Below are 26,936 nucleotides of genomic sequence, written 5' to 3'. Positions count from 1 at the left end.
CTAGGGTACAGATGCAATCACAAACCTCCTCCATATCCTCTATCAGCGAAAGAAAAAACCTGCGTAAAAGTAAAACGAGTATAATTACCAGTGTTGACCACTTGTATGATGATGATTGTGATTTGCACGATCACATCCTCGGTCACTTGGATGGCCACGGTGACGCGCGTGATGACCACGTTGAGAATGAAGGATATGCTTATGGAAACGCCCACGATCTGCCTCGTGTCCTCACCCGCCTCCGCCATGACCTGCACCCTGCTGGTGAGGCTGCGAACCTCCTGAATCTTCTCCGTGAGGTTTTGGTTCAGGCGGGCGACCCGCACGGCGGGGCAGTCGAAGTCGTCGTCCGTGACGTTGGCAGAGTTCTCCTGGATGTACGTCGACACGGCTTTCGTCTCGTTGATGAGAGCTTCCAGCTCTTCCATCGAGGTGATGATCTTGTTCCCGAGGGTGTCCTCGATGTTGGAATTGACCGCAGCCAGCGCCCTCAGCGCGTCCGTCAGGTTGCCGACGGCGAGCTTGGCTTGGGCGACTCCACTTTGCGCCTCCGGAAGCAGCTCGGCCAGCTGATATTCACAGAACAGCCGGAGGTCTGGAAAAGTGTGCCAAGATTTACGACATTCTCTGGAGTGTTTGAACAAGGGAATCATTATCGAATTTAACATTGCTATTCCGTGGGTTAGAATGGAAAAAGGATGCCTTCGTATAATAGGGGACTAACTTAGGGTTGACGGGGCCTCTCGGCATCAGTGAATGATTAAGATTAGAAGCCACAGATTCTTTACACACATACCACACACATACATACATACATAGAGACACACACACATATATATATATATATATATATATATATATATATATATATATATATATATATATATATATATATATATATATATATATATATATATATATATATATATTATTACACTTATCAGTCGAACGGGATGACTTAATTCGATTAATTCACACTTTGCAAGTGCAAGATGATTGTGCAAACGAAGAAGAATTTGTGAATAATATAAATGAATAATATAAATGGTATATCATGCTAGTAAAGGCTCCGGGGGCAATCCAGATAAGGAACGGAGAGAGACAACGGAGAAACACTTTTCAGGTGAAGAACTGAAGCCAGAACACCAACCTGGTGTCATTAGGACCTCTCTTGTCGTAGCTTCGGGTTTGGTTGTCATCTCGGTTGTAGCTTTAGCCGTCGTGACTCTTCCGGTTGTTGGTGGCTTAATTTCTGGGGTTGTGGGCGGTCTGCTTTCTTGGGTTGTGGTCGGTTTGATTTCTGGGGTTGTAGGCGGAACGATGTTGGAAGTAGTTGTTGTATTTCCTAAAAAGACCGGGTGGACGTGACTGGTTAGTTTGAGAGTTTATGCACATTATGCTTTATGTTCAAAGCTTACCATTCAAGCTTCACATATATATATATATATATATATATATATGTATTATATATACATGCATATATATGTATGTTTATATGTGTATGTATGTATGTATGTATGTATATATATATATATATATATATATATATATATATATATATATATATATATATATATATATATATATATATGTGTGTGTGTGTGTGTGTGTGTGTGTGTGTGTGTGTGTGTGTATGTGTGTTGTGTTTGCATGGTTTTGGTCGAATGCTTTCTAGCCTCACTTCAGAAGCGAAAAATCCATTGTGACTGTGGTTACTTAGAAAGTACATTATGTAAACAGTAATCAGTCGACTGTGCTGGGTCGCACCCAAGGTGGAAAAGAAGGCTGGCATTTGGAGGTGGCTCTAGGAAGCGTTTGCCGCATGCCTTTCGCCAGCCTGGCTGCGACCCACCACACTCGACTGACTACTAGATACATAATTCCTCTCTTGGTTTCAGAAGACACTATGGGTTTGAGCGGAAAGTGCCTAAATCCTTCCACATCGCCTGTTAATTGAACTCAGGTCATCTAGCTTGTTTGGCGATTGTCGTGACCACTAGACCACAGTATCTTACCTATCAATACATAAGTAAGTGTGTATTCATGAATATAGAATATATAATGTTAATAATTTTGTTTACATAGGCATACATGTTTTATTCTGAATGTTAGAATGCGTAGACGTACATGTAGATGTTTGTTCGTGCTTATCTACACGCATGCACTATTTTGTAGCGTTTATGTACAACGGAATGAAAAGAAAAAAGAAAAACGAAACGTGAGTGTACCGTCGCCGTACCTTGTTGACCACTGAAGCAGCAGAAACAAGATTTGCCTTTGCACCCGTTCGCGTCGACGACGCCGTCGACGCATTCCTTCTTGCTGCTGACGCAGACGCCCCCTCCGTCGGCGCAGGAGGGCTGAATCTTGCACGGTCTGGCGCAGCACTGGCACTTGCCCTTGCAGCCCTTCGCGATGACTCGCTCCTTGTCGGTGCAGGTCTTCTTGCAGACGCCCTTGGCCTTCTGACACTTCTTCTTGCTCTTCGTGGCACACTCTGAAATGTACGGCAGTTGGTCTCATTCTGGATTTGGGATTATACTGTATATATATATATATATATATATATATATATATATATATATATATATATATATATATATATATATATATAGAGTACATATATAATATACTGTATATATATATATATATATATATATATATATATATATATATATATATATATATATATATATATATATATATATATATATATGTATATATATGTATATATATATATATGTATATATATATATATATATATATATATATATATATATATATATATATATATATATATATATATATATATATATATATATATATATATATATAATGAGCTGCGTCTCACACAGCATTATACTGAGACCACCGAAAGATAAATTTATTTTCGGTGGCCTTGATTACGTGATGTACAGAAAACTCGATTGCGCCGAAGAAATTTCGTTGCATTTTTTACTTTTTTTTTTATTTTGCTCGTTGGCAGAGCACCAAAGTTCAGTCTGCCGAATAAATTAAAGAAAGAAATACCGAAATGAATTATCGAATACTTTTGGTATGTACCATAGCGCAACTTTCTTTAATTTATTTTTAGTCCGTTGTTTTGGTATTAGTAATTTGCCAAATTGCACGGGAATCTGGTGAGATTGAATCAATGGCGCATTCTTTAAATCGCCTTACAGTGACATGAATCGCACAGTGTCTCTGCCTAGTAAATGGTTAGGTCTGTAGCTCAGTGATCTCGCTCATTTATTTCGAGTTAATCAAGATTTCCAGACAATCTGTAACGGTATTATGTATAATCGTAGTTGTGTTCAGTCCCTTGTACATCAGTCTGTGGATTTTAGTCCTTTTTAAGTGGAATGTGCCAGTTTCCAAGGTTACATTCTGTAACCACAGAGCGCTACCAAGTACCGCGAGGTCCAAAAGAAATTAGAAGCCGTGGGTACATCAAATATGAAACTATCAGGGCAAAACAAATGTTTCATATATCAAAATCCTTTTCATTTTGTGGGGCAGTAACATTGTTGCTACGTGCGTGTTTGGTAGGCCTCTGTCTATTCGGGTGTTGGGTCGCTTCACATTTCGAGGTCTTTAGGTACACTCTTCATAAAAATCTCATTTATTAACATGTCAATAAATGTCAGTACCATGTCCAAATTCAGTCATCGTATGCTACTGGGTGTTTTAATTTATGCGAAGTTTGGTAGTTCTTTGAACTTCTCTATACAAGTTAATTAAAAATGACTGCGACCCCGTCATGATAAATAGACATAAAGTCGACATTGAATGTCCAAACATCGTAGCCTAATGAGCATCAACGTAGTTATCTCAACATTGATTTGTTTTCTTAAATATTTCTTGATAATATGAATACACAGTTTAAAACAAGACTAGGTTTGTATTATGCTGGCTCTGTAGGTGCGACCTTAAGCTAAAATTCTATAGGCCCTGAGCCACTGGGGTGGGCATGTTCTTACAAAAGTGTGAAGTTGCTTGGAACATTGGAACTGGTTCTGGTTTGCTGAAATGATTCACGTGAATAATTATAGACACCAGCAGCTGTCTCAGCGGCGGCTGTAATGCCTGAAAGATAAAATTCTTGATATTTCCTAAAGGGTGTTGCTCCGTAGGGGGCTAGTGCCGTCAGTGCACCTTATGCGGTGCACTGTAGGCATTACTTGAGGTTCTTTGCAGCATACCTTCGGCCCATAGTTGCAACCACTTTCGTTCCTTTTACTATACCTCCGTTTATATTCTCTTTCTTCCATCTTACTTTACACACTCTCCTAACAATTGTTTCTGAGTGGAACTGCAAGGTTTTCTCCTGCTACACTTTTCAAACCTTTTCGCTGTCAGTTTCCTTTTCAGAGCTGAATAATCTCATAAGTCCCTGCGTTCAGCCTTCGGCGTAAGTTTTGCATTCCATTCTATAAAGGGTTTAGGAGCAATTTGACACGCTTGCCATCCCTGCATTCCGTTCAGTAAGAACTTACATCATTACCTATCACGCGAATGAAGTGCACTTGACTAAGCCTAGCTTTCAGAACAGAACTCGTCTTAAGAACTACTTACTACTAAGGCAGCATACGCAGCTATTTTTGCATTTCCCGTCTACAGTTTGCGTCTTGCACTTTTGCTTGGCGTTCTTGCATTTCCCCCCGAGCTTGGTGCATTTCTTCAACTGTTTGCAACTCTTATTGACGCAGCAAATGCAATTCTTCCCACAGCTTTTGAGTACCGTCCCATTGCATTTTTTCGCCTTGGGTGTGCACTTTCCTTTCCTCTTCTTGCATTTGTCGGTGGTCGGACAATTCTGTTGCCTCGTTGCAGGTTTTCTCTTTTTGCCTTCTTCATTCTTTTCCTGTTTCTTTCTTTTCGGTCCGTTGCGTTGGTTCTTGCGATCTTGGCCTTTCCCTTTCTCACTCTTGGTCTCTGTTAAGCGAAGAAATGATTCAGTACTAAAATGTAATAGATTAAAATCAGTAAGTTAGTATTTGCTTTGAAAGTGAGTAATCGACCGCGAAATTGTGGCCAAACATTTGCTCCTGTTTCTTTCACTTTAACTGATATTTCAAGATAATGTGCTAGAGAGAGAGAGAGAGAGAGAGAGAGAGAGAGAGAGAGAGAGAGAGAGAGAGAGAGAGAGAGAGGCTGTCAGCGCTTTTTCAAAGTTCAAAACTGCTCCATCTAAATAAGAACGCCGACGGATAAAAAGGCAAGCTATAATGCCCTTATTGTAGAGGGAAGCAAGAAACTTGGTCCAAATTCCTGATTTATTTATTAAGGTATTTATTAATTATTTATTTATTTGTTTATGTATTCTTTTTGGGAATTAAGTGCCAAGACTTGCTTGCCCATATTTAAATCACATCAGGCCGATAGAAGACGTACTTACTTTTGGCGCAGCAGACGCATCCACCGGAACACTCTTTCTGAAGGGTTTTGGATTTCCTGCATTTAGAGAGACACTTGCCCCTCGCTGCTCTGCACTCTTCGTTTTGGCGGCAGCGTGTGCCTCCCCGTGCTGAAGATCGGAAGCAACATGTGCATTCCTCACCAGCGCAGAGCCTTGGACTCGACCGAGCTTTGCATTTCTCTCTGGAAGACTGACACTTCCCGCCCTGCCTTCTGCATCGCTTGTCTTGGCTACACTTCTGTCCACTGCTGGGCTTTGCGTTCGTCTTCCTTTGGTTATCGTTCATTTTGCCGCCTCCCGCTCCCGTCTTTTTGCTGTTACTCTTCTTCTTCTTCTTCTTCTTCTGCTTTTTCTTTGTGTCACCTTCGGTTGTCTGTTCCTCGTCTTGATCCTTCTTCTTCTTCTTCTTCTTTTTGTGTGTCTTTCCGATGTTTTTCTTACCGGTTCTGGGTTTCTTTCCTTCCTTGTCTCCTTTTTTATCTTCGAGTTCTTTTTCGCTTTTTTTAATCTTCTTACTTTTGCTTACTTCGCCTTTTCCGCTGCCTTTCTTGCCACTTCTGGGTCTCTTCCCATTCTCTTCTTCTTTGCCTTTCCCGTTTGCTTTTCCATTTTCTTCTTCTTTCTCTGCTCGTTCTCTCCTTCAGTTTTTTTCTTCCTTATTGTCTCGGCTTTTCCTTGGCTCTTCCTGCCATTTCCCTTTGGCCTTGGTTTGTCAACAGACCCCCTTTTTCATACCTTCATCTTGTTTATTTTCACCTGGCGTCGATTTCTTACCAGTCTTCTTCTTCTTCTTCTTCTTCTCCTCCCTTTCATCTTTATTTTCACTGACCCTTGGTTTCTTGTCGAGTTCCTCCACTCTTGGGTATCTTCTCTTGTTCGTTTTTGTCTTCTTGGCTTATCTTCTCCTTTCGATCTTCTTTTTTGTCGACTCTTTCGGTATTTTTGTTTTTCTGTTTATCTGCTGGGAGAAAATACGAGTGAGTACTTATTATTCTCTTTTATTAATAAAGAAGAATAAAGAAGAATTCTTGGAGAAGATGAAAACAGAAGTAAGTGTACAAGTGTACGAGCAGTTGTTTGATTTGCTTAGTTTCGTTCGTATATGAAGGAGTGACGCATTCTCGGTTGTTTGCCTGAATAGGATAAAATACTGAAAAACATCTGTGGAACAATAAGCTGCTGGTTGTTTGACAAAAAGAAATCAAATCTTAAGCTGATGATTATTTGACAAAATGAAAACAGGTCTTAAGCTGATCATCATTTGAGAAACGAAAGCAAATCTTAAGCTGCTGATTATTTGACACAGCAAAAGAAAATCTTAAGGTGCTGATTATTTGACAAACGAAAGCAAATCTTAAGCTGCTGATTAGTTGACACAGCAAAAGAAAATCTTAAGCTGCTGATTATTTGATCGAAAGCTGCTGATTAGTTGACACAGCAAAGAAAATCTTGAGCTGCTGATTATTTGACACAGCAAAAGAAAAACTGATTATTTGACTCAGCAAAGAAAATCTTAAGGTGCTGATTATTTGACACAGCAAAGAAAATGTTAAGGTGCTGATTATTTGACACAGCAAAAGAAAAAAGGTGCTGATTATTTGACAAACGAAAGCAAATCTTAAGCTGCTGATTATTTGACACAGCAAAAGAAAATCTTAAGCTGCTGATTATTTGACACAGCAAAAGAAAATCTTAAGGTGCTGATTATTTGACACAGCAAGGGAAAATCTTAAGCTGCTGATTATTTGACACAGCAAAAGAAAATCTTGAGCTGCTGATTATTTGACACAGCAAAAGAAAATCTTGAGCTGCTGATTATCTGACACAACGAAATCGTAATCTTAAGCCGCTGATTATGTGACAAAAAATCAAATATCAAACTGCCGCTTATTAAGACGAAACAAAATCACATCTTATAGATAGGACCTTCGACGTCAGAACACTTGCCTCCGTTGACTCTGTTCCTCTCGCAACATATCGCATCTTCGGGGCAATCGAGGATGCCCAGGTCATTCTGGCACTTCTCTGCTCTCTTGCCCGTGACGCAGACTCCCCCTGCTTCTCGGCATGTCTCGAAATCGGGGCCATTTGCGTCCGTCTCCTTCGGGTGAATGAAAGTAAATGGTAAGTATTAGACGTTCGACACTTACGATTGTCGAAGTTTGTGAATTGGGAGTTTGGATCGTGATTCGCCGTGCATGCCGGACTTTAATGGCTTTCAGAGATATTTTATTTACGGTGATGGGGCGAGGTGTAAACAGCCTACATATGAATTCGTCCTTTTGCACATAATGTGTCATGTGCGATGAATATAACGATGATGATTGTTTTATTTTTAACGTCCTTTATTAAATGAAGTCATTTAACTCTCTCTCTCTCTCTCTCTCTCTCTCTCTCTCTCTCTCTCTCTCTCTCTCTCTCTCTATATATATATATATATATATATATATATATATATATATATATATATATATATATATATATATATATATATATATATATATATATATATATATATATATATATATATATATATATATATATATATATATATATATATATATATATATATATATATATATATATATATATATATATATATATATATATATATATTATATATATAAAATCATTTACACGTGATTTTAATTTTTATAACAAACTTCACAAGGAAGAGGTGAAATACAGTTGTAGATTCTGACCGGTGTCAGTTTATTGCTAGATTAAGCCATTTTCAGAGGACTGACACATGGTAGAAATTCATAATATATATGTTACCAGGACAGTACACATGAACATACAAACCGTAGGTAAACAAGTATTGGCATCTGACAGATGTTTCAAGGTGGGTTCATACCCTCATTAGTGACAGGTTAAATTTTACAAATACCCGTCTTTCAAATATTTTGCTTCAAATTAAACTCCTTGCTTTTATATTTTGAGATTAATGGATCGAGTTTATATTATTATTATTATTATTATTATTATTATTATTATTATTATTATTATTATTATTATTATTATTATTATTATTATTATTATTATTATTCAGAAGATGAACCCTATTCGTATGGAACAAGCCCACACGGTCCATTGGCTTGAAATTCAAGCTTCCAAAGAATATGGTGTTCTTTCGGAAGAAGTAAGAGGAGGTGAATACAAAAAGAAGAGATTATACACGCCATGAGTAATGTTCATGTTTTTTTGCTGAACCTTACTTTTATAACACTAGACTGGATGATGTTTCTTTCCAGTGCATTATTAGAATAAACTAACTTTTTTGCTCCTGCCCAGTTGAAATTATAATTGTTTTCACTAACATGTACAAAAATTCCACTATTCACCTGTGTGCATTTCTTGCACATCTTTAATGCTGTTCTGTTCTCTTTTCCAGTGTTTTTCCAGTTTGGCCAATATAAAAGTTATTACAAGTATTACATGGAATCTGGTTTACGCATCCTCTAGTACTGTCGGGCGAGTTCTTTGTAAGTTCATATATTTCATTGTTTTATTCTTCTTGAATGCTACATTAACTCCAAAATTCTTAAGTAAATGGAGAATGTGTTTGAAATTATTATTATATGGCAGTACAAGTAGTTTTTTAATATTATAAGTTTATTTTTTGCTAACATATAACGTCTTTTGTGCCGCCTTTAATGCATTGGCTGATACATAGTCAGGATATTTCGATTTCAGGATATTTCAATTTCTTGCCTATGTTCTTAATCATATCTACTTTATCATCAGTATATTCAGGGCTACATGTATGCAATACTCTTAAGAAAGTGGATAGGAAATCTGATTTCTTAACTTTATTACTGTGACCTGAATGAAAGTGAACATAGACAGAAATATTACTCGGTTTCTGTACACACTATTGAAACCCATTACTAGCTCTGTGTATTAGGCAATAAAAAAAGAGTAAGTAACCATCCTTTCCCATTTCCATAAAGAAATTTTCTTGATGGCACTATTTCATTTAATTTAACACAGAAGTTACGTACATTGTCGTTACCTGGCCAAACACATATCATGTCATCAATATAACTGAACCATACTGCATTTCGTGGAATGATTTTGTTTAAGTTTTTGGTTTAGAAAAATTCCAGTCAAATTACTTAACACTTGGGAGATATATATATATATATATGTATATATATATATATATATATATATATATATATATATATATATATAATTATATATATGTGTGTGTGTGTGTGTGTGTATATATATACATATATATATAATTATGCAGCATATGTATATATATATGAGTGTGTGTGTGTTTGCCGTGTCTTCTTAATCAGAACCTTACATATTGACATATTTGAAGTCAGGAACTCCCAAGTAAAATCAAATACGCAATCACGAATACTTGAGTGATATCAGGCCCGGACATATATCGTCAGCTAAAAAAAAATAAAAAATAAATAAAAAATCATTACTGTATGTTCGTGGCAGTACTTAAGAGTTTCGTTTCTTCCTTAAAGAAACCGCCCCCACCGCCCCCATGAGACGGAATGACCAATTGGCTGAAAATTGTCGGTGTGAATAGATGTGCATTTATTTATAATCTTTCTTTTTTTTAATATTTGGTTGATTTAACTGTCTTTGATAGATAAATATCGCTCCACGTAAGACGAAAATCATCAGGACTTGAGGAACTTGCTCCTTTGGTCTTCTTACTCTTGAAGATGAGAAGTTCAGCACTCCTGAATGCGCTTTGGCCACTATATTAACAAATTTTAACTTTTAATTTTTTAATGTAAGAGTTCTTTCAAAGACTAGCCCATGAGATAAGTAAGTGCCGGATAAAAAAATAACGAATTATTTGTAGGCGTTGCTGACGGAAATTATTTTCATTAAGTAAAAGCAAATCATCATTCAAGTTCTTATAACGACGAGTTTCTGCAAATACTTCAAATATAAAACTTGTTGAACTCAAATTTGCGATTTTCTCTGATGTATATGTTCGCTGAAAATTTTCGCTCCCCGTAATTTATTCGAGACAATCTTTTTTTTTTTCTTGTATCTCTGTGCCATTATATAAGAGTAGAAATGATTATAACGACCTAAAAAGGTCAGAGAGCACAATGGCTCCCTGACTGACGGAAGACACGTAGTCAGAATATCAGCATATGCTTAGGGTTCGTTTATCTCATACCTTTAACCTTTCGTGGATGTAGTCTGAATTCCTGTAAGGACAGTGGTTCTGGTGCCAGCTGCTGCTTAATTTCCCGACATATAGACCCTCAGAAATGTTGTTAAAACTTCAACGATCTACGCAAAGTAGCCTGAGTCCTCACTGGCTTAAAACTCTTAATGACAACACATCAGAATTACAGTTCTCCGCGGCCTTTATTTTACTTGTTTTATGGCTGGTAATTAATTTGTCCTTTACCATTACATAAGCGGGGAACAGTAATTTTTCTGGATAATAATACCCAGGACCCACTCAGACAGGTCAGACGGACAGAGACCCGATTTACGATCCTCTGCGCAGTGACGTCAGCTGATCCACAACTCAACTGCACCTCTCTCTCTCTCTCTCTCTCTCTCACCTCTCTCTCTCTCTCTCTCTCTCTCTCTATTGATTTGGATATCCTAGATTAACTGACAGCATATTTATCATGTCTATAGCATATTTCTGAAAGAGGAATAAATATATAACTATTACATTACTGTAAAGTTTATTTACACAGTTTTGTACATAGGTTAACACAGTTATATTTGTTTGCTGTGCATACCATTACCTTATCACTTTCATATGTTTTTGACTTTCACTTCTGCAATTCCTGTCTTTTTTCTTATTTATCCTAATATCATTATTTAACTTCCTTATTTTCAAGAACACTGATATTTTGGCAAAGATGGCTACGACATCATTTGAGAAATAAACTCCCGCACACTCAATTTCAGATGCGATATTTTTAAAGCATTTTTTTCCCGCCTGCAGACTGACACCATGCACAATTTGAAATACTTCCCTTTGTAGTTAATTGAAAATAAAATGATTCTGAGGGAGCTTACCGTTCACCTCTGTTTACTTCATCTGTCCACCTCATATCCTTGGCCACACATTCACACACACACACACACACACACATCCTTACACTACGTAGACAGATAGATAAATAGATATAGACCAACAGATGGATCGTTATTTGACCAGAGATTTGTACATGGACAAAGGTACAGTAGAATGCACTAAAATTTAATTTAATGATCAAAACTGCATAAATGAAAGTCCTTCAACAAAAAAAAGTCGAAGCAATGACACATTTGCATAAATACACAGTTCCAACAGTTCAACAAAACATACAAAAGTTGCTCTACATTGCTATAAATACATAACAATTCCTCAGACACGACGCCTCCCTCCAAAAAAACTGTAACAACGCCATAACACACACACACACACACACACGCACACAGTAATACATACTACTGCTTTATAGTTTAATACCTTGAGGCATAAGGAGAGATGGAATTGCATCATCCTTTAATGTTCGTTCTCGCTTAGGATTATCGATTCCAAAGAGCCTGGATTTCATGTCATCTTTGTAGTCAGTGTCAGCAAAATCCACAGAGCATACTACTGCATTATCAGCGTTTATGCTATCAGTGCGGCAACAGCAATGAGTCCATCATTGTCTAAGTTCTTTTGCCCTTGGAAAATGGAAGTATTTATGTCTGATCCTGATGTTTTTGTTGTATACTGAACAGTTGTTTGGCATATCTGCAGCACTAAAGTATGTCTAGTGGAAAAAGATCACGATGAAAAAGGTGTACACACGAGGTCAAATTTGGGTGAGACTGGTGCGCAAAACTGCATGTAAAGGTGCAGCTGACGTCATCACTCACTCCCGCCTCGAGCTCTACCTGCGCGCCGTCTGACCTGTCTGAGTGGGTCCTGATAATACCTTCAGCACTGGCTGCGCAACGTAAGTTACAAAAAGGTCAAAGTAGGTAACTAAACGTTAAACGTTAGATTTTGATTCGAGCTGGCAGATAAACTATTCTTTAGATTTTAGATTGTATACAGCATAAATTTTGCATTTGTAGTACATGCTATGTAATACGAGTAAGTTACACTAAATAGGGCTGTTACGTATAGAGAGTGCTTTTGAATATCTAGACAAATGCATAATATTCCACATGGAACGTAATTCGAGTGAAATCTCCTCCCCACACACAGACACTCAGTGTCACTCACTTTCCCTCACGACATTTTCAACGAACACCTGAGAAGGGGTATTTAGAAAACACCACGCGATAATTCCGTTTGTCCTACTTCCGTCATCGTCATGTTTCATGATAGGTGATGGTAAATTGTATGTGGTAAAGGTCAGAAGTTAAGGTGAGAGAGATTTCCCCACGCTTTGTATTTCCGTTCATCAGTTGTTTCTTACTGATAAAGAGGCGTTCCCATGAGATCGTTGTCATGCTTGTCGTAATGCTAATGACCTACAGTCTTTTAAGTGTTAGCATCATGGGAAAGGTAGTTAGCCTTTTAAGTGTTAGCAGCATGGGAAAGGTAGGTAGTCTTTTAAGTGTTAGCAGCATGGGAAAGGCAGGTAGTCTTTTAAGTGGAAGCAGCATGGGAAAGGCAGTTAGCCTTTTGAGTGTTAGCGACATGGGAAAGGCAGGTTTGCTTGCATATATGGCAACTGGTTTCTTATATTTCTGTGGCTGTTCCCGTTATTACATCTAATTCCCGTATTCTCTGATTACCCTCAAGTGGAGCTCGAACCAATTCTGAGTCAAGGAAACTCATATTTTTCAGTCCCAATAATTTAAACCTGATCATCAGACTTTCTGCCGGAGTTTCAGGCGCAAAAGTAAGTCACTAACCGGTATTTCTTCCTCACCCATCCGTTGTGCTTTACATACACTCTAGCATTTCAAGACCATAGATTTGTTACTCTTATTCCTGCTTTTGTAGCTAACATCGATGTGTTCTCGAGGCTTCACCATTTGCTGGAAAGTGGTCTCACTGTCACTTCGCTATAAGGCGGCCTCACTGTCTCTTTACTGCATGGTAGCCTTATTGTCTCTTTGCCCTAAGATGGTTTCAATGTCTCTTCACTGAAAGGTGGCTACACAGGGCCTCATTGCAGCAAGGTGGACTCACAGTATATTTGCTGCGAGTTAGACTTACTGCTTCTTTGCTACAAGGTGGCCTCACTATCATTTTATTGCAAGAAGCCCTCATTGTTTCTTCGCTGCAAGGTGGCCTCACTGTATCTTCATGCCAGGTGGCTTCACTGTCACATTGCTGCAAGGTGACCTCAGGCATTTAGTTAGTAATTTTTCTAGTATGAACTCAATTTTACAGTCGGCCAATCAACGTGTTAGAAAGAAATTTAATTTTTAATCATTAAGCCACTTTAAGTTAAACTTCCGTTGAATTAATGAAGAGTTATTCAAGATACCATTTCAACAAATCCCTCTTTTTTTATGCGAATTTCATAGGTTTCTATCTTTAATCAGCTTATGATTAACCTTTTATGGGTTCTCAATTAAGATCCTATTTCATCTGTTCAGCCAAACACGAGAGATTTGTTATCAATCACAAACATTTTCAGGAACATTTCTTGACTTGAAGAACTTCACAACAGCCTAATCTGCATAAGGAAATCGACCTACATGAAAGTAAGTTTAAGCAATATCTGCGCTTCCCTTACCCTGGACATAGTACATAATGGTAAATGTGTTGGTAGTTGTTTTTGTTACTGACCTTTCAGTATGAATAGCTATAGCACATCTGTAGTACACATCTGCCTCTCATCCTGTTTACCTAGTGGGGAAGAAGGAGTTGTGGGGGAGGGGGTGGGGTTACCCTTTACATTGTTGGTCCCCTGTAGCACAATGTTGGCAGTAATGGAGTTGCTCTACAACGGCCCCTCTCAGGCCTCTAGCTACGCTGCTTTCCGCCTTTTTCTTTCGATCCCGCCCCTTTGGTCTCCCCAGCCAAGCTATCAAAGTTCTTTAACACAACTTTGCTCCAGTCTAAGATTTCAGAGATGTGACTCATCGAACAGTAAAAGTAATCTCATGCTGTTCAACTAGTTTCCTACCTGGCTTGGTTTTGAGTATAATACACATACACACACACACACACACACACACATATATATATATATATATACATATATATATATATATATATATATATATATATATATATATATATATATATATATATATATATATATATATATATAAATACAGTTAGCTGAATACTTTTCATTGCACTCTGCCTCGAAAAACGTAAGGCTTGTCTCGTTTATTTCATCGTTCAGTAATGTAGAGAGAGAGAGAGAGAGAGAGAGAGAGAGAGAGAGAGAGAGAGAGAGAGAGAGAGAGAGAGAAACTAAGTATCAGACGATTGCCTCATCCCAGTACAGCCATAGGGTTAAATTGCTGTGGCCCTCCTGTTTGTTTTCTGTAATTGCCGTATTATTATGGTATATACATTTGCCAGAATACTGACCATTCTCCATCATTTTTCTTTCTTTTATTTCTCCCTTTCTGTTTACCTCCAGTTGCGACTCACAGGATAGAACACAATTAACTTCTTTAGGTCGATGGGGGAATGCAAAATATTAAAAAAACGCGCCCATGCTGTTCTTTTCCTCTCTTGGTTCTGGGATCGCACGCGTGTTCATCTGTTTGCGTGCTGAGCTTGCAACCTATGGTACCAAGAGAGAGAGAGAGAGAGAGAGAGAGAGAGAGAGAGAGAGAGAGAGAGAGGGGATGTGGGGGTGGATTTGGGGAAGTATGTAGGGGAGAGAGAAATCTTATGGCCCTAGTAATGTTATGTAAAAGATAAGAAGCGATTTAGTACATCCATATTCATCTAGTAGTTGTAATTACTAATTAGTATTTATCATATCTCAGCTCTGCTTTCTTTCTAATGATGATTCATGAGAAGGTAGTTATTGTTTAGTTCCATAAGTGTACACGTTATTATACAAAATTGGCAGAAGAAAAACAAACAAACACACACACACACATACATCCACCAATAGCAACACTGTGTAATTGGAAATTTGAATAAGAATGCCTAGACGCAGCATTTAATGATTCCTAGTCCTTTAGGAAAACCAAGTAGTTGCCTATTAATCCAAGCTGATATATTTGCGGCGCTATGGCTCGTGTTAATGGTATCAGAAGACTTGGCATTTTTCTAGCCTTCCTTTCTCTATTGAAGGAATAATGATAATGCACAATCTAGGCTTTGTTTTGTTGCATTTGTTGTATTCAGAGTATCACTAATGAATGCATGACATCATGAATCAATCGAAAAGCCAAGTACTGAACTTGGGGACGTAACGCGCCCTCCCAAAACTCGCAATGATGTATCTTCATTTTGAATTTTTATAGATATAGGCTACCGGTAAGAGAGGCTGGTCCTGGGGTACAAAATTATTTTATCAGTGGTTCTTAAACTTTTTTGCCTTGCATTATGTGTAGATCCCACGCCCTCTTACCCTTGAAATTTTTGCAAACTATAAACAATCAGTTGTCTATTTGCATACTAATATATTTCATTGCTTATATGAGTATATGGATGAATGATAGATTTTTGTTTCATTGCTGTTCAATTTTTTGTAAGTATACACTGTACTATATTTCAACGGAATAAACAATGTTCATAGAAAACGGGTAAAACAAACACATGATGAAACCAGATTTTATCTTATTCCTTTTGGCATGTTTTGAGATAATAATCAGAAAACATATGGAAGCAGTGATCATGTTTTTGGCAATTTTGCAATTAAAATCACAAATAAAAAAAAGATAATAGGCACCATCTGGCAAACCCCCCCTCCCACAAGTTTAAGAATCACTGCTGTAGAATGTATGCTGCCCAAAGGAGAAACTATATAGTAGGATTATTATTGTTAATTTCTCTTGTTCCGTAAGACCTTATGATCATAACGTTTGTTTATGATATTATTATCACCAAGTTGTTGAACCAAACTTGTTCTCAGATGATCGGACACGGCAGATAACTTTATTCATTCTTTCAGTCATTCATTCATTCACTGATTCATTTATTCAAAGGTGAGAGGAGAGAATGAAGTCACATTATACCTGGAATTCAAAACTTTTCAGATTACAACCATTTACGCTCTACAGGTATGACAACAGTTCACCTGATTACAATCCTTTACATTCTCAAGACTGTTTGCAAAAGCTTTCCTGTTCAGAATCCTTTACATCCTGTAAGTGTTACAGAAACTTTCTGGGTCACAATCCTTTATTCTGCAGGTGCTACCTAATAAACTTCCATGGCCACTGTCGTGTAAATTATATGTAAATTAAATGAAACTTATCTGGACACAATTCCTAACATTCCATGGTGATGGATGAGTTTCTGGCCATAGTCCTTTACCGCGTGTTTTACAGGAGTCACGGACTTTTCCCTGATACATTTTATGAGTTATTGTATATTCTTTAAACGCTTACTACATGTTATTTAGTATATAGTAAATCAAATGTACAACACTGGCAAGCTTTTGGCCCAGAATTTTTTTACGTCATTCCCATGACTATTAAATTGTTACTGTGGTAATGAAGATATTAGCTTTCTTATTTAAGTTGACTTTCATATTTCCGTTTCCCATCTGAGGCCACGGCCCATGAAATTGGAAACCTTTCATTTTACCCAGGTGCTAAGGTTGCAAGCCTATAGTTCTAGAGTCCACATATCACAACCAATTCTCGCTATATGTCCAACCCACCTGACTGCCTTCATTTGTTTCTTTATTAATCCTGGTTGCTGTTGACGTCAGATAACTTACAGACAGTCAGTCGATTATTTCTTCTTGTCTTTTTGTAATTACTTGCGTCATATGGTCTGGTCTCCTTCAATAAAGGTAATGCTGTTATCAGTATTCAGAGTTTCTTGAAAATGTAAATCTTTACTTATTCCCACAACCTCCTCCTTTCGATATTTAAGCACTTCGAAATATTTCATGGCTGCAGATGATTTCAGAAAGGATATTCATTAAAAAGCAAGTAAAAATCGAGTTTTCTCTATGAAACTCTCAGCCGCGGCCCATGAAACGTTCATCCACGGCCAGGTGGTGGTCTGTGTTGTTGGCACCCATAGCGGTACCAGACGCTCGATCATGGCTAACTTTAACTGTAAATAAAATAAAAACTATTGAGGCTAGATGGCTGCAATTTGGTATGTTTGATGATTGGAGGGAGGATGACCAACCTACCAATTTGCAGCCCTGTAGCCTTAGTAGTTTTTAAGATCCGAGGGCGGACAGAAAAAATGCTGACAGACAGACGAATAGCCATCTTTTCCAGAAAACTAAAAAGGGACTAAGATTTGTATTTGAACCGTTCTCTTCCACATGTTATCATATCCATTTATTCCTCGTATTGTACTCTTCTTTGTTATATCTTTGTTATATGTAAAGGAAGTACATTTGCACACCCATTGTGAGAGTGTGCGCGCACCTATGCGTACATCTTTGACATTTACCCCAATTGCTATTCTCCTGGCATGAATAGCCATCACAGGAGGGCTAAAATGTTCTCTGTCCGCAAACAAGTGTTTGCTGATTTATATGTCAGACAGAGCTTTTGTTGCCTTGCACGGGATTTTAGACTCTTTAGAGTATAGTTTGATGGGCGATATTTGCCTGTCTAAAGGATATTGATTTACATCATGATAATTAATGTCTATGGAAAATTCCGTCATTTTTTCTTTTGTATGGACTTATTTATAACGTTTGTTGCTGTTTATTTATTCATGATGATACTGAGCCTTAACGAAGAGATATTTGGCTTGGCTCTGGTATTGTTTCTTTTTTCCTACTTTGCTGTATCGGATTCTTTTTTATATATATATATATATATATATATATATATATATATATATATATATATATATATATATGTCTGTCTCTCACTTTTCAAGCTGTATGTATGTCAGGTTATTCATAATAATAATAATAATAATAATAATAATAATAATAATAATAATAATAATAATTATTATTATTATTATTATTATTATTATTATTATTATTATTATTATTATTATTATCATCTGCCTCCTGACATTTCTAGTAAAGCGCCATGCCTACGAAGACCTTGATTAATGCGACTCAGATGAATAAGAGTGACCTACCCTTTTTCTTTAGTTATTATTGACTTTTCTTAACTAGCGCTATTTCCTGCCAAAAGAAGCTATTCAGTATATTTTGTATGTATGAGCTTATGTAATTTTCCTTTTTTTTTAATTTTTATGACCATTTCTTAGTTTTGTTGCTCACGTCGTTAGGCACTTGTTTGCTGATTTTTTTTTAAGTTCTTATTTGCTGACTTTATTGCTATTTGGTTCTTATTGTCATTTATTTTTTGCCGTATTCTTGTTTTATTCTTGCTTTATTTTCTTCTGTAGGAGAGAGATATTTTTATGCATGTTATATTTCATAATGGGAAAAACTTGTTTAGGAAGGTGATGTCTTTTCTTTGTTGTTCCATGGAAGTGTGTAATCTTCATGAGTAATGATAATAAAATAATAATAATAATAATAATAATAATAATAATAATAATAATAATTATTATTATTATTATTATTATTATTATTATTATTATTATTATTATTATTATTATTATTATTATTATTATGCTATAAAGTGCAATGCGTATCTATAATTTATTTTCGTAAGTAACTTCCACTTCTACCTCAATCCTAGTTTCGGGACAGTAGTTGAAGAGTATTCATGGCAGGGGCTAAGCCTCTCTGTCTCTCTCTCCACTGGCCTATGAAGTACTCACAGTGAAGATAAGTGGAACCGAAATTTGGGAAAGTACGGGACGTCCTTTAGGGCAGGGATGGTAGTTTGCGATTAATCCCACCCAGGGCAGAAGGCCTGTGCCTCTTTCGCTACTGGTCTACTTGTAAAGTAAGAAGAAGATCATGAATGCGTTGACCGTGGAGTTAACCGGTTGTGTATTCTCGTTCGGACTCTCTCTTATATTGCCGTCATTTTTGACGGTATAGGTTTGCTAAAAAAATATTGCTAGTAATAATCGAATAGGTTATAGTGGACGTTATGTTTGATGCAATTTAATGTTTACATAATCTCTTTAAATTCATTTATATGGAATCAAGCCTATACATTGGACCATCATAAGGTAGAATTACTTGCAAAGTGTAGCCAGCTGACATTTTATTCTTTTAAGGTATGAATGTATTTTTCTTTTATATTGTATTTAAATAAATTATTAATCGTCATCCAAACGTTTTGGCTCTAAGAAGTTACAAACTTTCCGGTGTGACAATCCACCCATATTTCTCTTTCCTTGTCACTTGAAAAATTTTAATAATGCTCTTGTGGACTTTGCTCGTTTTCTCTGTGCATGTGATTTCTGCTTCTGTAGTTCATTCCAACATTTTGCGGCAGATTTCGTAGTTTCAGGCTGGTGCGATTTTATTTTGTATGGTATGTTATCTCTTACAGAATGTTTTTAGTTTTCTGGAACGAAAACTATTGTGCCGGCTTTGTCTGCCCGTTCGCACTTTTTCTGTCCGCAGTTTTTCTGTCCGCCCTCAGATCTTAAAACCTACTGAGGCTAGAGGGCTGGAAATTGGTATGTTGATCATTCACCCTCCAGTCATCAAACATGCCAAATTGCAGACCTCTAGCCTTAGTAGTTTTGATTTTATTTAAGGTTAAAGTTAGCCATAATCGTGTATCTGGCAACAGTATAGGCCAGGCCACCACCGGCCCGTGGGTAAAGTTTCATGGACCGCGGCTCATAAGCATTATACCTACCACCGAAAGATAGGTCTAATTTCGGTGGCCTTGATTATACGATGTAAAGAAAACTAGACTGCGCCTAAGAAACTTCGGCGCATTTTTTACTTGTTTTTTAATTAAAACAATTTTCGTCGTCATTCGTAACCTCTCAGAATCACAGGCATCAGATGGAAAATTGACTGTGTGCTATTTATTGTGAAAATTTAAGATCATTTGGTTTTATGCAAATATCTTTTGTATAACTATACATAAATGAATGTAATTACGCTTTTTCTTTAGGAATGCATTAGAGCGCACAAACAGCACGATAACTATACTTTAGCTGGTCTGGTTCAAGAGTGGTTTCTGACACAGGTGAGTCATGTCTCCATGGCTGTTCAAATTTCTTGTGGCCGGAGAGCCATGAGAATTGAAACTGCCGTGAAATTATGGATGAAAAAGAAGACGAAAGAGTAACTTTTCCCTCTCTCTTTCTCAATTGGGACTGGAGTGAGAAGGTAATGTTCTTCCGTTACCCAGTGGCTTTGTCACCAGGGATGAGGTTGCTTACCCCTCAGCTTGAATCCGTAAAATCGGGATGGAGAAAATATCCACTGCCATCGGAATTTTGTTATCTACTATTATTATTATGACTAATTTATCCATACCGTCAAAAACAACGATAATATAAGAGAGGATCAGGACCTTGAGAGCGCCACGCACCGTCTCGAAGCTGAGGCCTAGTTACTTTCATCTTACTTGACTGAATAGAGGTCTTTTGTGAGAGAGAGGCTGGTTCGGGCTGGACGACGGCACTTTTAATCGTGGAATTTATTACGCGTAGACTGTCATAGTTACACACAAAAAATATGTGGATACACTTTGTGATTCATTATACAGAGGTTATTAAGGGAGGTTTGTTATTTACAGCTAGTTTTTTCACAGTTTCCCCGATAAACAATTTCCAAACTCACCCATCACTTTGGTGCTCTCAGATAGCCAAGGCCATGTTAAAGTACCTTTAACTTTTTATTATTATTATTATTTTATGTGTGTCATATACGTTGTTATGTAACGCAGAGTTAAACAGTTTCAGTATTATCAGTTAGGTTACTGTCACTGGTGACATATTGAGGGGGCAGTGTCTGATGACGATCTAATAGTATCTACCAACAGTGTTCTCTCTCTCTGTCTCTCTCTCTCTCACACACACAAACACACACATACGGGCACACATGGCGCTCGCACACACAGCAGTAATGGCATGAGGGAGGCTTATATAGTGTATCATTATTCTCAAACCAGGATCCGGACTCAAACAGTACTTTGAACTGGCAAATTTTCGTCATTACAGGCTGTTAGCGGCTAAGCCAGTAGGCTTTAATTATTATTGAATATTATTTATCTTTCGTTGCGATAGCCTATATGATGAGTATTATTATCGTTATATAGACTTCAAAAACTGATTTTAGAAATGATTGCATCGCGCGCTTGGAGGTCCCTCGTGTAAATTGCTTGAACTGACTGGTTGGAACTGTATACTGGCGTCGCGCTACGTATAGTCTTATGTTAACTGATCCAAATGTGCATGATTTTTTCCCTTTTAACTCATTGCCACTTGAGCCAGGCCTCTCCAACCTTTTCGATTTATCATTCATCATCCGGTGGCATTTCAGAACAGCACAAGCCAAAGGAAATGCGCACCTGCCTTGTTTCCCGCGCGTAACAGCCATTCTTCCGGGTGTGCAGTTATGATAGAGGGAGAATAAAAGATGGCCGGTAAAGCTATATCATGTTAAGAGCATATTTATATATAAGGGCGAAAAAGACCCAGTTATCGCCCCCGAGGCGATTTCGTTGTCAAATGTGGTTTTCACGATTCGACGGTGTTTTGTCCGTTGGGGAGTTGAAGCTGAGGATTTGGACTTGGCCTCCTGTGCAGGTTGCAGAGAGTTTAGAGAAATCTCTGCTGTGATGGGGAATGAAGAGGAAGAAGGAGAGACGAAGAAGCTTCTCTCTCTCTCTCTCTCTCTCTCTCTCTCTCTCTCTCTCTCTCTCTCTTCCTTTTTATTCGTACCCCTATGAAGCCCTGAATAGTCAGGAGAATTAGGTCGCCCCTTCCATTGACCTTTCCGGTGATGTAGAATTTGAGAGGATCGAGTTTCCGATGTTATTAGGCACTTTGATGATATCATCCAGTTCTTATATGTGTGTACACATTCATGGGTTCCGTATCCTTCAGATGAATTTGGCTGTATAATAACTCAAATTGTTTTAAATGAAGATGTAAGACATGGGTTCCGTATCCTTCACATGAAATTGACCGTGTAATAACTCAAAATGTTTTAAATGAAGATGTAACATGTACCAAAATATTACTGATTCGGAGAAAATGAACAGGCTGGGTGTTATTTGTCGATTTATTCACATGCTTCACATTTAATGCTGATTCATTTTTTAGTGTCTTAAGGAGATCCATTTTCTCGTGATAGTTTTGCTCCATTTGCACAGTCACTCCAAGTCGCTCCAAATCGGAGAATTTATCTTACCTCCGACACTTTTCGGTCCGAGGAGGAATTGTCAAGTTATCGATGTCAACATCAGAGTTTGTCTGATAATAAAGCTTTCTGTGGAGAATGAGGATCATAAGAAAAGTGCCTGTTTGTTTTTGTTTACATTTTGCCTCGTTAAATTATCAGTATTCTCAGCCCAAAATACTTTTTGGTAGTCCCTAGTTAACAGGGGAGGTCTCTCAGTTGCAACAGTCGTCCCTACTTTTTTAAGGCTCAGATATTTTCGCTCAAGCAGTAGTTCAGTATGTTATGGCAAATAATGTTATTTACTCGTTTGGATAGACTCCTTTCTGCTAGAGCTCATGAATGGATAAAGGTACAACGTCAACCACAAAAAATAACCATATATATATATAGGCTATATATATATATATATATATATATATATATATATATATATATATATATATATATATATATATATATATATATATATATATATATATATATATATATATATATATATATACATATACATATATATATTTACATATGCATATATATACATATGCATATATATACACATTATGTATTATATATATACTTATATATATGCATATATATACATATGCATATATACACACACATTATACATACATACGTACATACATACGTAAGACTTCCGGTGGCGTTTAGTTTAGGAAATGTCACTGTGCCCGAGAATTCCCGCATTTACTAAGAAATAAGTAAAGTTTATTCCACTCCTTTCCGGATGCATCCTTTCAGTCAAATCTCAGTCAAAGTCCTGGATGCAAGTCCGAAAAAAAGTCCAGAAGAATATCCCAGCGCACTTGATCTAACCTTCTCTGCCTCGGCCAGGACTCCGGCGGCGAGTGACCAGCACAAAATCACCAGAGCTGCCCAGGGGAAGCCTCGGCGTCTCCGGAGGGCCATGTCCTCGTCGCTTCTGCTTCCACCTCCGACGGATGCACAGAAACTGGAGAAAAGGATCAGAGGCGTTGGCAGTCTCACAACTTTCTGAAACAGTTCTCACCAGTGGGCGACGAGCATCCCGGCCCGAAGCACGGCTGGAAATGTCTCTCTTTACTAGAGTACTTGATGCTGACGACAGACAAGGCTTCCCAGGTCAGATAAAGACACTTGTTTCGCGGCGCAGGACACACAGGTGTAATTTGGCCCGAGGCGTGTACGTAACGATGAGTATGGGGGATATCTGTTTGGCTGTCAGAATGCTTAAGGTTCATAGTTCTCTCTCTTTCTTGGAGGGATGGGTAGAGCTGTCGCCTAGCACGCTGTTGGCCCAGCGCGGCGTTCGACTCTCCTACCGGCTAATGAGGAATTAGAGGAATTTATTTCTGATGATAGAAATTAATTTCTCGTCATAATGTGATTCGGATCCCACAATAAGCTGTAGGTCCCGTTGCTTAGGTAACCAGTTGGTTCTTAGCCACGTAAAATAAATCTAATCCTTCGGGCCAGCCCAAGGAGAGTTGTTAATCAGCTCAGTGGTCTGGTTAAATTAAGATATACTTTTTCTCTCTTTCTCGCTATATCTGTCCTCGCGGGAAATACGAGTTTGAAATCGGAAACGCATTACCGGGAAATATTTAAAGATATGGTTTTGACTACTTTACCAGTCTCTCTCTCTCTCTCTCTCTCTCTCTCTCTCTCTCTCTCTCTCTCTCTCTCTCTCTCCACTGGAATTGCAAGTTCAAAATCTGTGGAAGTGTACCTCAGAAATTATGGGACTTGAAAGTAGTTCACGTAGCGAACTAGCGTCTTGGAAACATTCTGAGATGTTGCAGATTATTCAGAGAATATGTAGGAGGCTTGGTAAAATTGTTCGAGGAACTTCAAACAGCTCTGAAGATTTGATAGAGAAACTTGAGGAAGCTTTGAACAATTGTTCGATAAACTTAATAAAGCTCTGAAAAATAGTTGGAGGAATTTCGTTAGGCTTCGAGAATTGGTTTGAGAAATTCATGAAGTTTGAAAAATTGTTTGAGAAACTTCATGTAGATTGGAAAATTCTTTGAGAAGCTTTATGAAGATTTGAAAACTCTTTGAGAAACTTTATGAAGATTGAACATTCTTTGAAAAGCTTTATGAAGATTTCAAGATTCTTTTGAGAAGCTTTATGGAGATCTGAACATTCTTTGAGAAGCTTTATGAAGATTTGAAAATTCTTTGACAAGCTTTATGGAGATTTGAAAGTTCTTTGAAAAGCTTCATGGAGATTTGAAAATTCTTTGAGAAGCTTTATGGAGATTGGAAAATTCTTTGAGAAGCTTTATGGTGATTTGAAAATTCTTTCAGAAGCTTAATGGAGATTGGAAAATTCTTTGAGAGGCTTTATGAAGATTTGAAAACTCTTTGAGAAGTTTTATGGAGATTGGAAAATTCTTTGAAAAGCTTTATGGAGTTTGGAAAATTCTTTGAGAAGCTTTATGAAGATTTGAAAATTCTTTGAAAAACTTTATGAAGATTTGAAATTCTTTGAGAAACTTTATGTAACTTTGCAAGATTTTTTTGAGAAACTCCATAGGGCTCCGAAAATTTGTTTGAGTAACTTTATGAAGCATTGAAAATTCTTTGAGAAACTTTATAAAGTGATGGAAACTATAATATGAATTGAATTTTTTTCTAGGAAAGTATGAAGCATTGAAAGGATGGTAAAATTCTTAAAGCATTATCAAGAAACATTAAAAGCTGGTTTAAAAAATGTGTAGTGTCAAGTACTTGACAAAATTTTCAAAATCTTAAGAAAATGGTTCGAGAAAAAAGTAGTGAAAAGAGAACTAAAAAGAGAGAGTTTGCAGTTCGGAAAGAGATCTAAGAAACAAATGAAGGACTGAAAATTCTTTCAAACATTTAGGCCAAATGTTAGAAGCGGCGAAATATTGTTCAAGAAAAAATACGAACTTGAACATTATCCGATAGACTTTTTGGTATTCACGAAAATACTTTAGAGAAACTGGATGAGATAATAATGGAAGGGAAATGGAGATGGCTCGGACATGTCCTTCGCAACAGCCCAGGGAGCACAGTAGGAGAAAGCTGAGACGGGAGGCTGTATATGAGTGGAGATTTGTGGAAGTGAAAACACAGGAAAGACATCAATGGTGGAATTTCCCCACTCATATATATGTACGTGTGCATATATATATATATATATATATATATATATATATATATATATATATATATATATATATATATATATATATATATATATATATATATATATATATATATATATATATATATATTATGGATAGGTATTCTGTTATGTTATAGGACAACACGAGCTTTGCAGCTGAGAAATTTCCATGGCATTTATACCGTATTGTAGTTGTCTGTCATAACCCTCTCCTCTTAATAAATTATATTGCTTTGCATATATATATATATATATATATATATATATATATATATATATATATATATATATATGCATATATGTTATGTTTTCAACTGCATACAATTAACCTGTTGGATAATGAATAAAGCAGACACAAGCTACAAGTACAAATTTTACAAACAAAATATAACCATTTTAAACACTTTCAAATAGATTTTAAATGCCACACTGTACATGCGTCGCATAATGTCATGAGCAGAAAACAAAAATTAATTCAAAAGAATCTTCATAGCCAAAGGCCATAAGGTCATACCTGATTACTTCTGTTACAGGAGTAATATACAACAGTTGTAACTATAATTACAGGTGCTGCAGATGTTCATGCCATCAGAAAAATGATATCTGAGCATAGTAATCTCGGAACGGTCTCTGGAATGCCATTGCCTCTACGAGTTGTAACGCCATACTTATATCACATAGGTTATTATTTTTTCCATCGCGTGCAAATATACTTTTATGTACTTAGTAGTCAGTCGACCTCGGTGGGTCGCAACTGAGGTGTAGAACTAGATGAGATTAGCAATATCGTCCTAGAATATTTGCGTGGTTGGGTTTGGAGCCAGTGTGAAAAAAGGACAGAGGGCTAGCAACCTCATCCCAGAATAGTTGCTGAGAACTGGAAGGTTGTCACCTCCTGAGCCACCCCTTTAAGCCAAAGGGGCTTATTGTTATATATTCCAAATTGATATATATATATATATATATATATATTGTATATATATATATATATATATATATATATATATATATTCTATATATATATATATATATATATATATAT

General features: G+C 37.0%; 2 protein-coding genes across 2 annotated transcripts in view; one reads left to right on the top strand and one right to left on the bottom strand.

Moving 5' to 3' along the window:
- The window catches only part of LOC136853947 (uncharacterized), a 22,565-nt gene extending 16,076 nt beyond the window's left edge, over positions 1–6,489 (bottom strand). Inside the window, exons 1-5 of the mRNA XM_067129844.1 lie at positions 5,399–6,489; positions 4,576–4,935; positions 2,240–2,497; positions 1,151–1,345; positions 89–595 (exon numbers count right to left, since the gene is read on the bottom strand). Of these exons, the coding sequence (XP_066985945.1) occupies positions 89–595; positions 1,151–1,345; positions 2,240–2,497; positions 4,576–4,935; positions 5,399–5,705 (1,627 nt within the window). The 5' untranslated portion in view covers positions 5,706–6,489. The remainder of the gene's footprint in view (positions 1–88; positions 596–1,150; positions 1,346–2,239; positions 2,498–4,575; positions 4,936–5,398) is intronic.
- The window catches only part of LOC136854130 (nucleolar MIF4G domain-containing protein 1 homolog), an 81,343-nt gene that overhangs the window by 22,383 nt on the left and 32,024 nt on the right, over positions 1–26,936 (top strand). The window contains exon 2 of the mRNA XM_067130344.1: positions 8,814–8,904. The gene's annotated coding sequence lies outside the window, so the exon portion shown is untranslated. The remainder of the gene's footprint in view (positions 1–8,813; positions 8,905–26,936) is intronic.

This window comes from Macrobrachium rosenbergii, chromosome 28 (genome assembly GCF_040412425.1).
Source record: "Macrobrachium rosenbergii isolate ZJJX-2024 chromosome 28, ASM4041242v1, whole genome shotgun sequence".
In the NCBI taxonomy this organism is placed as follows: domain Eukaryota; kingdom Metazoa; phylum Arthropoda; class Malacostraca; order Decapoda; family Palaemonidae; genus Macrobrachium; species Macrobrachium rosenbergii.
Note: the sequence above shows the minus strand (reverse complement) of the source record. Positions and strands in the feature narration are given on the sequence as shown.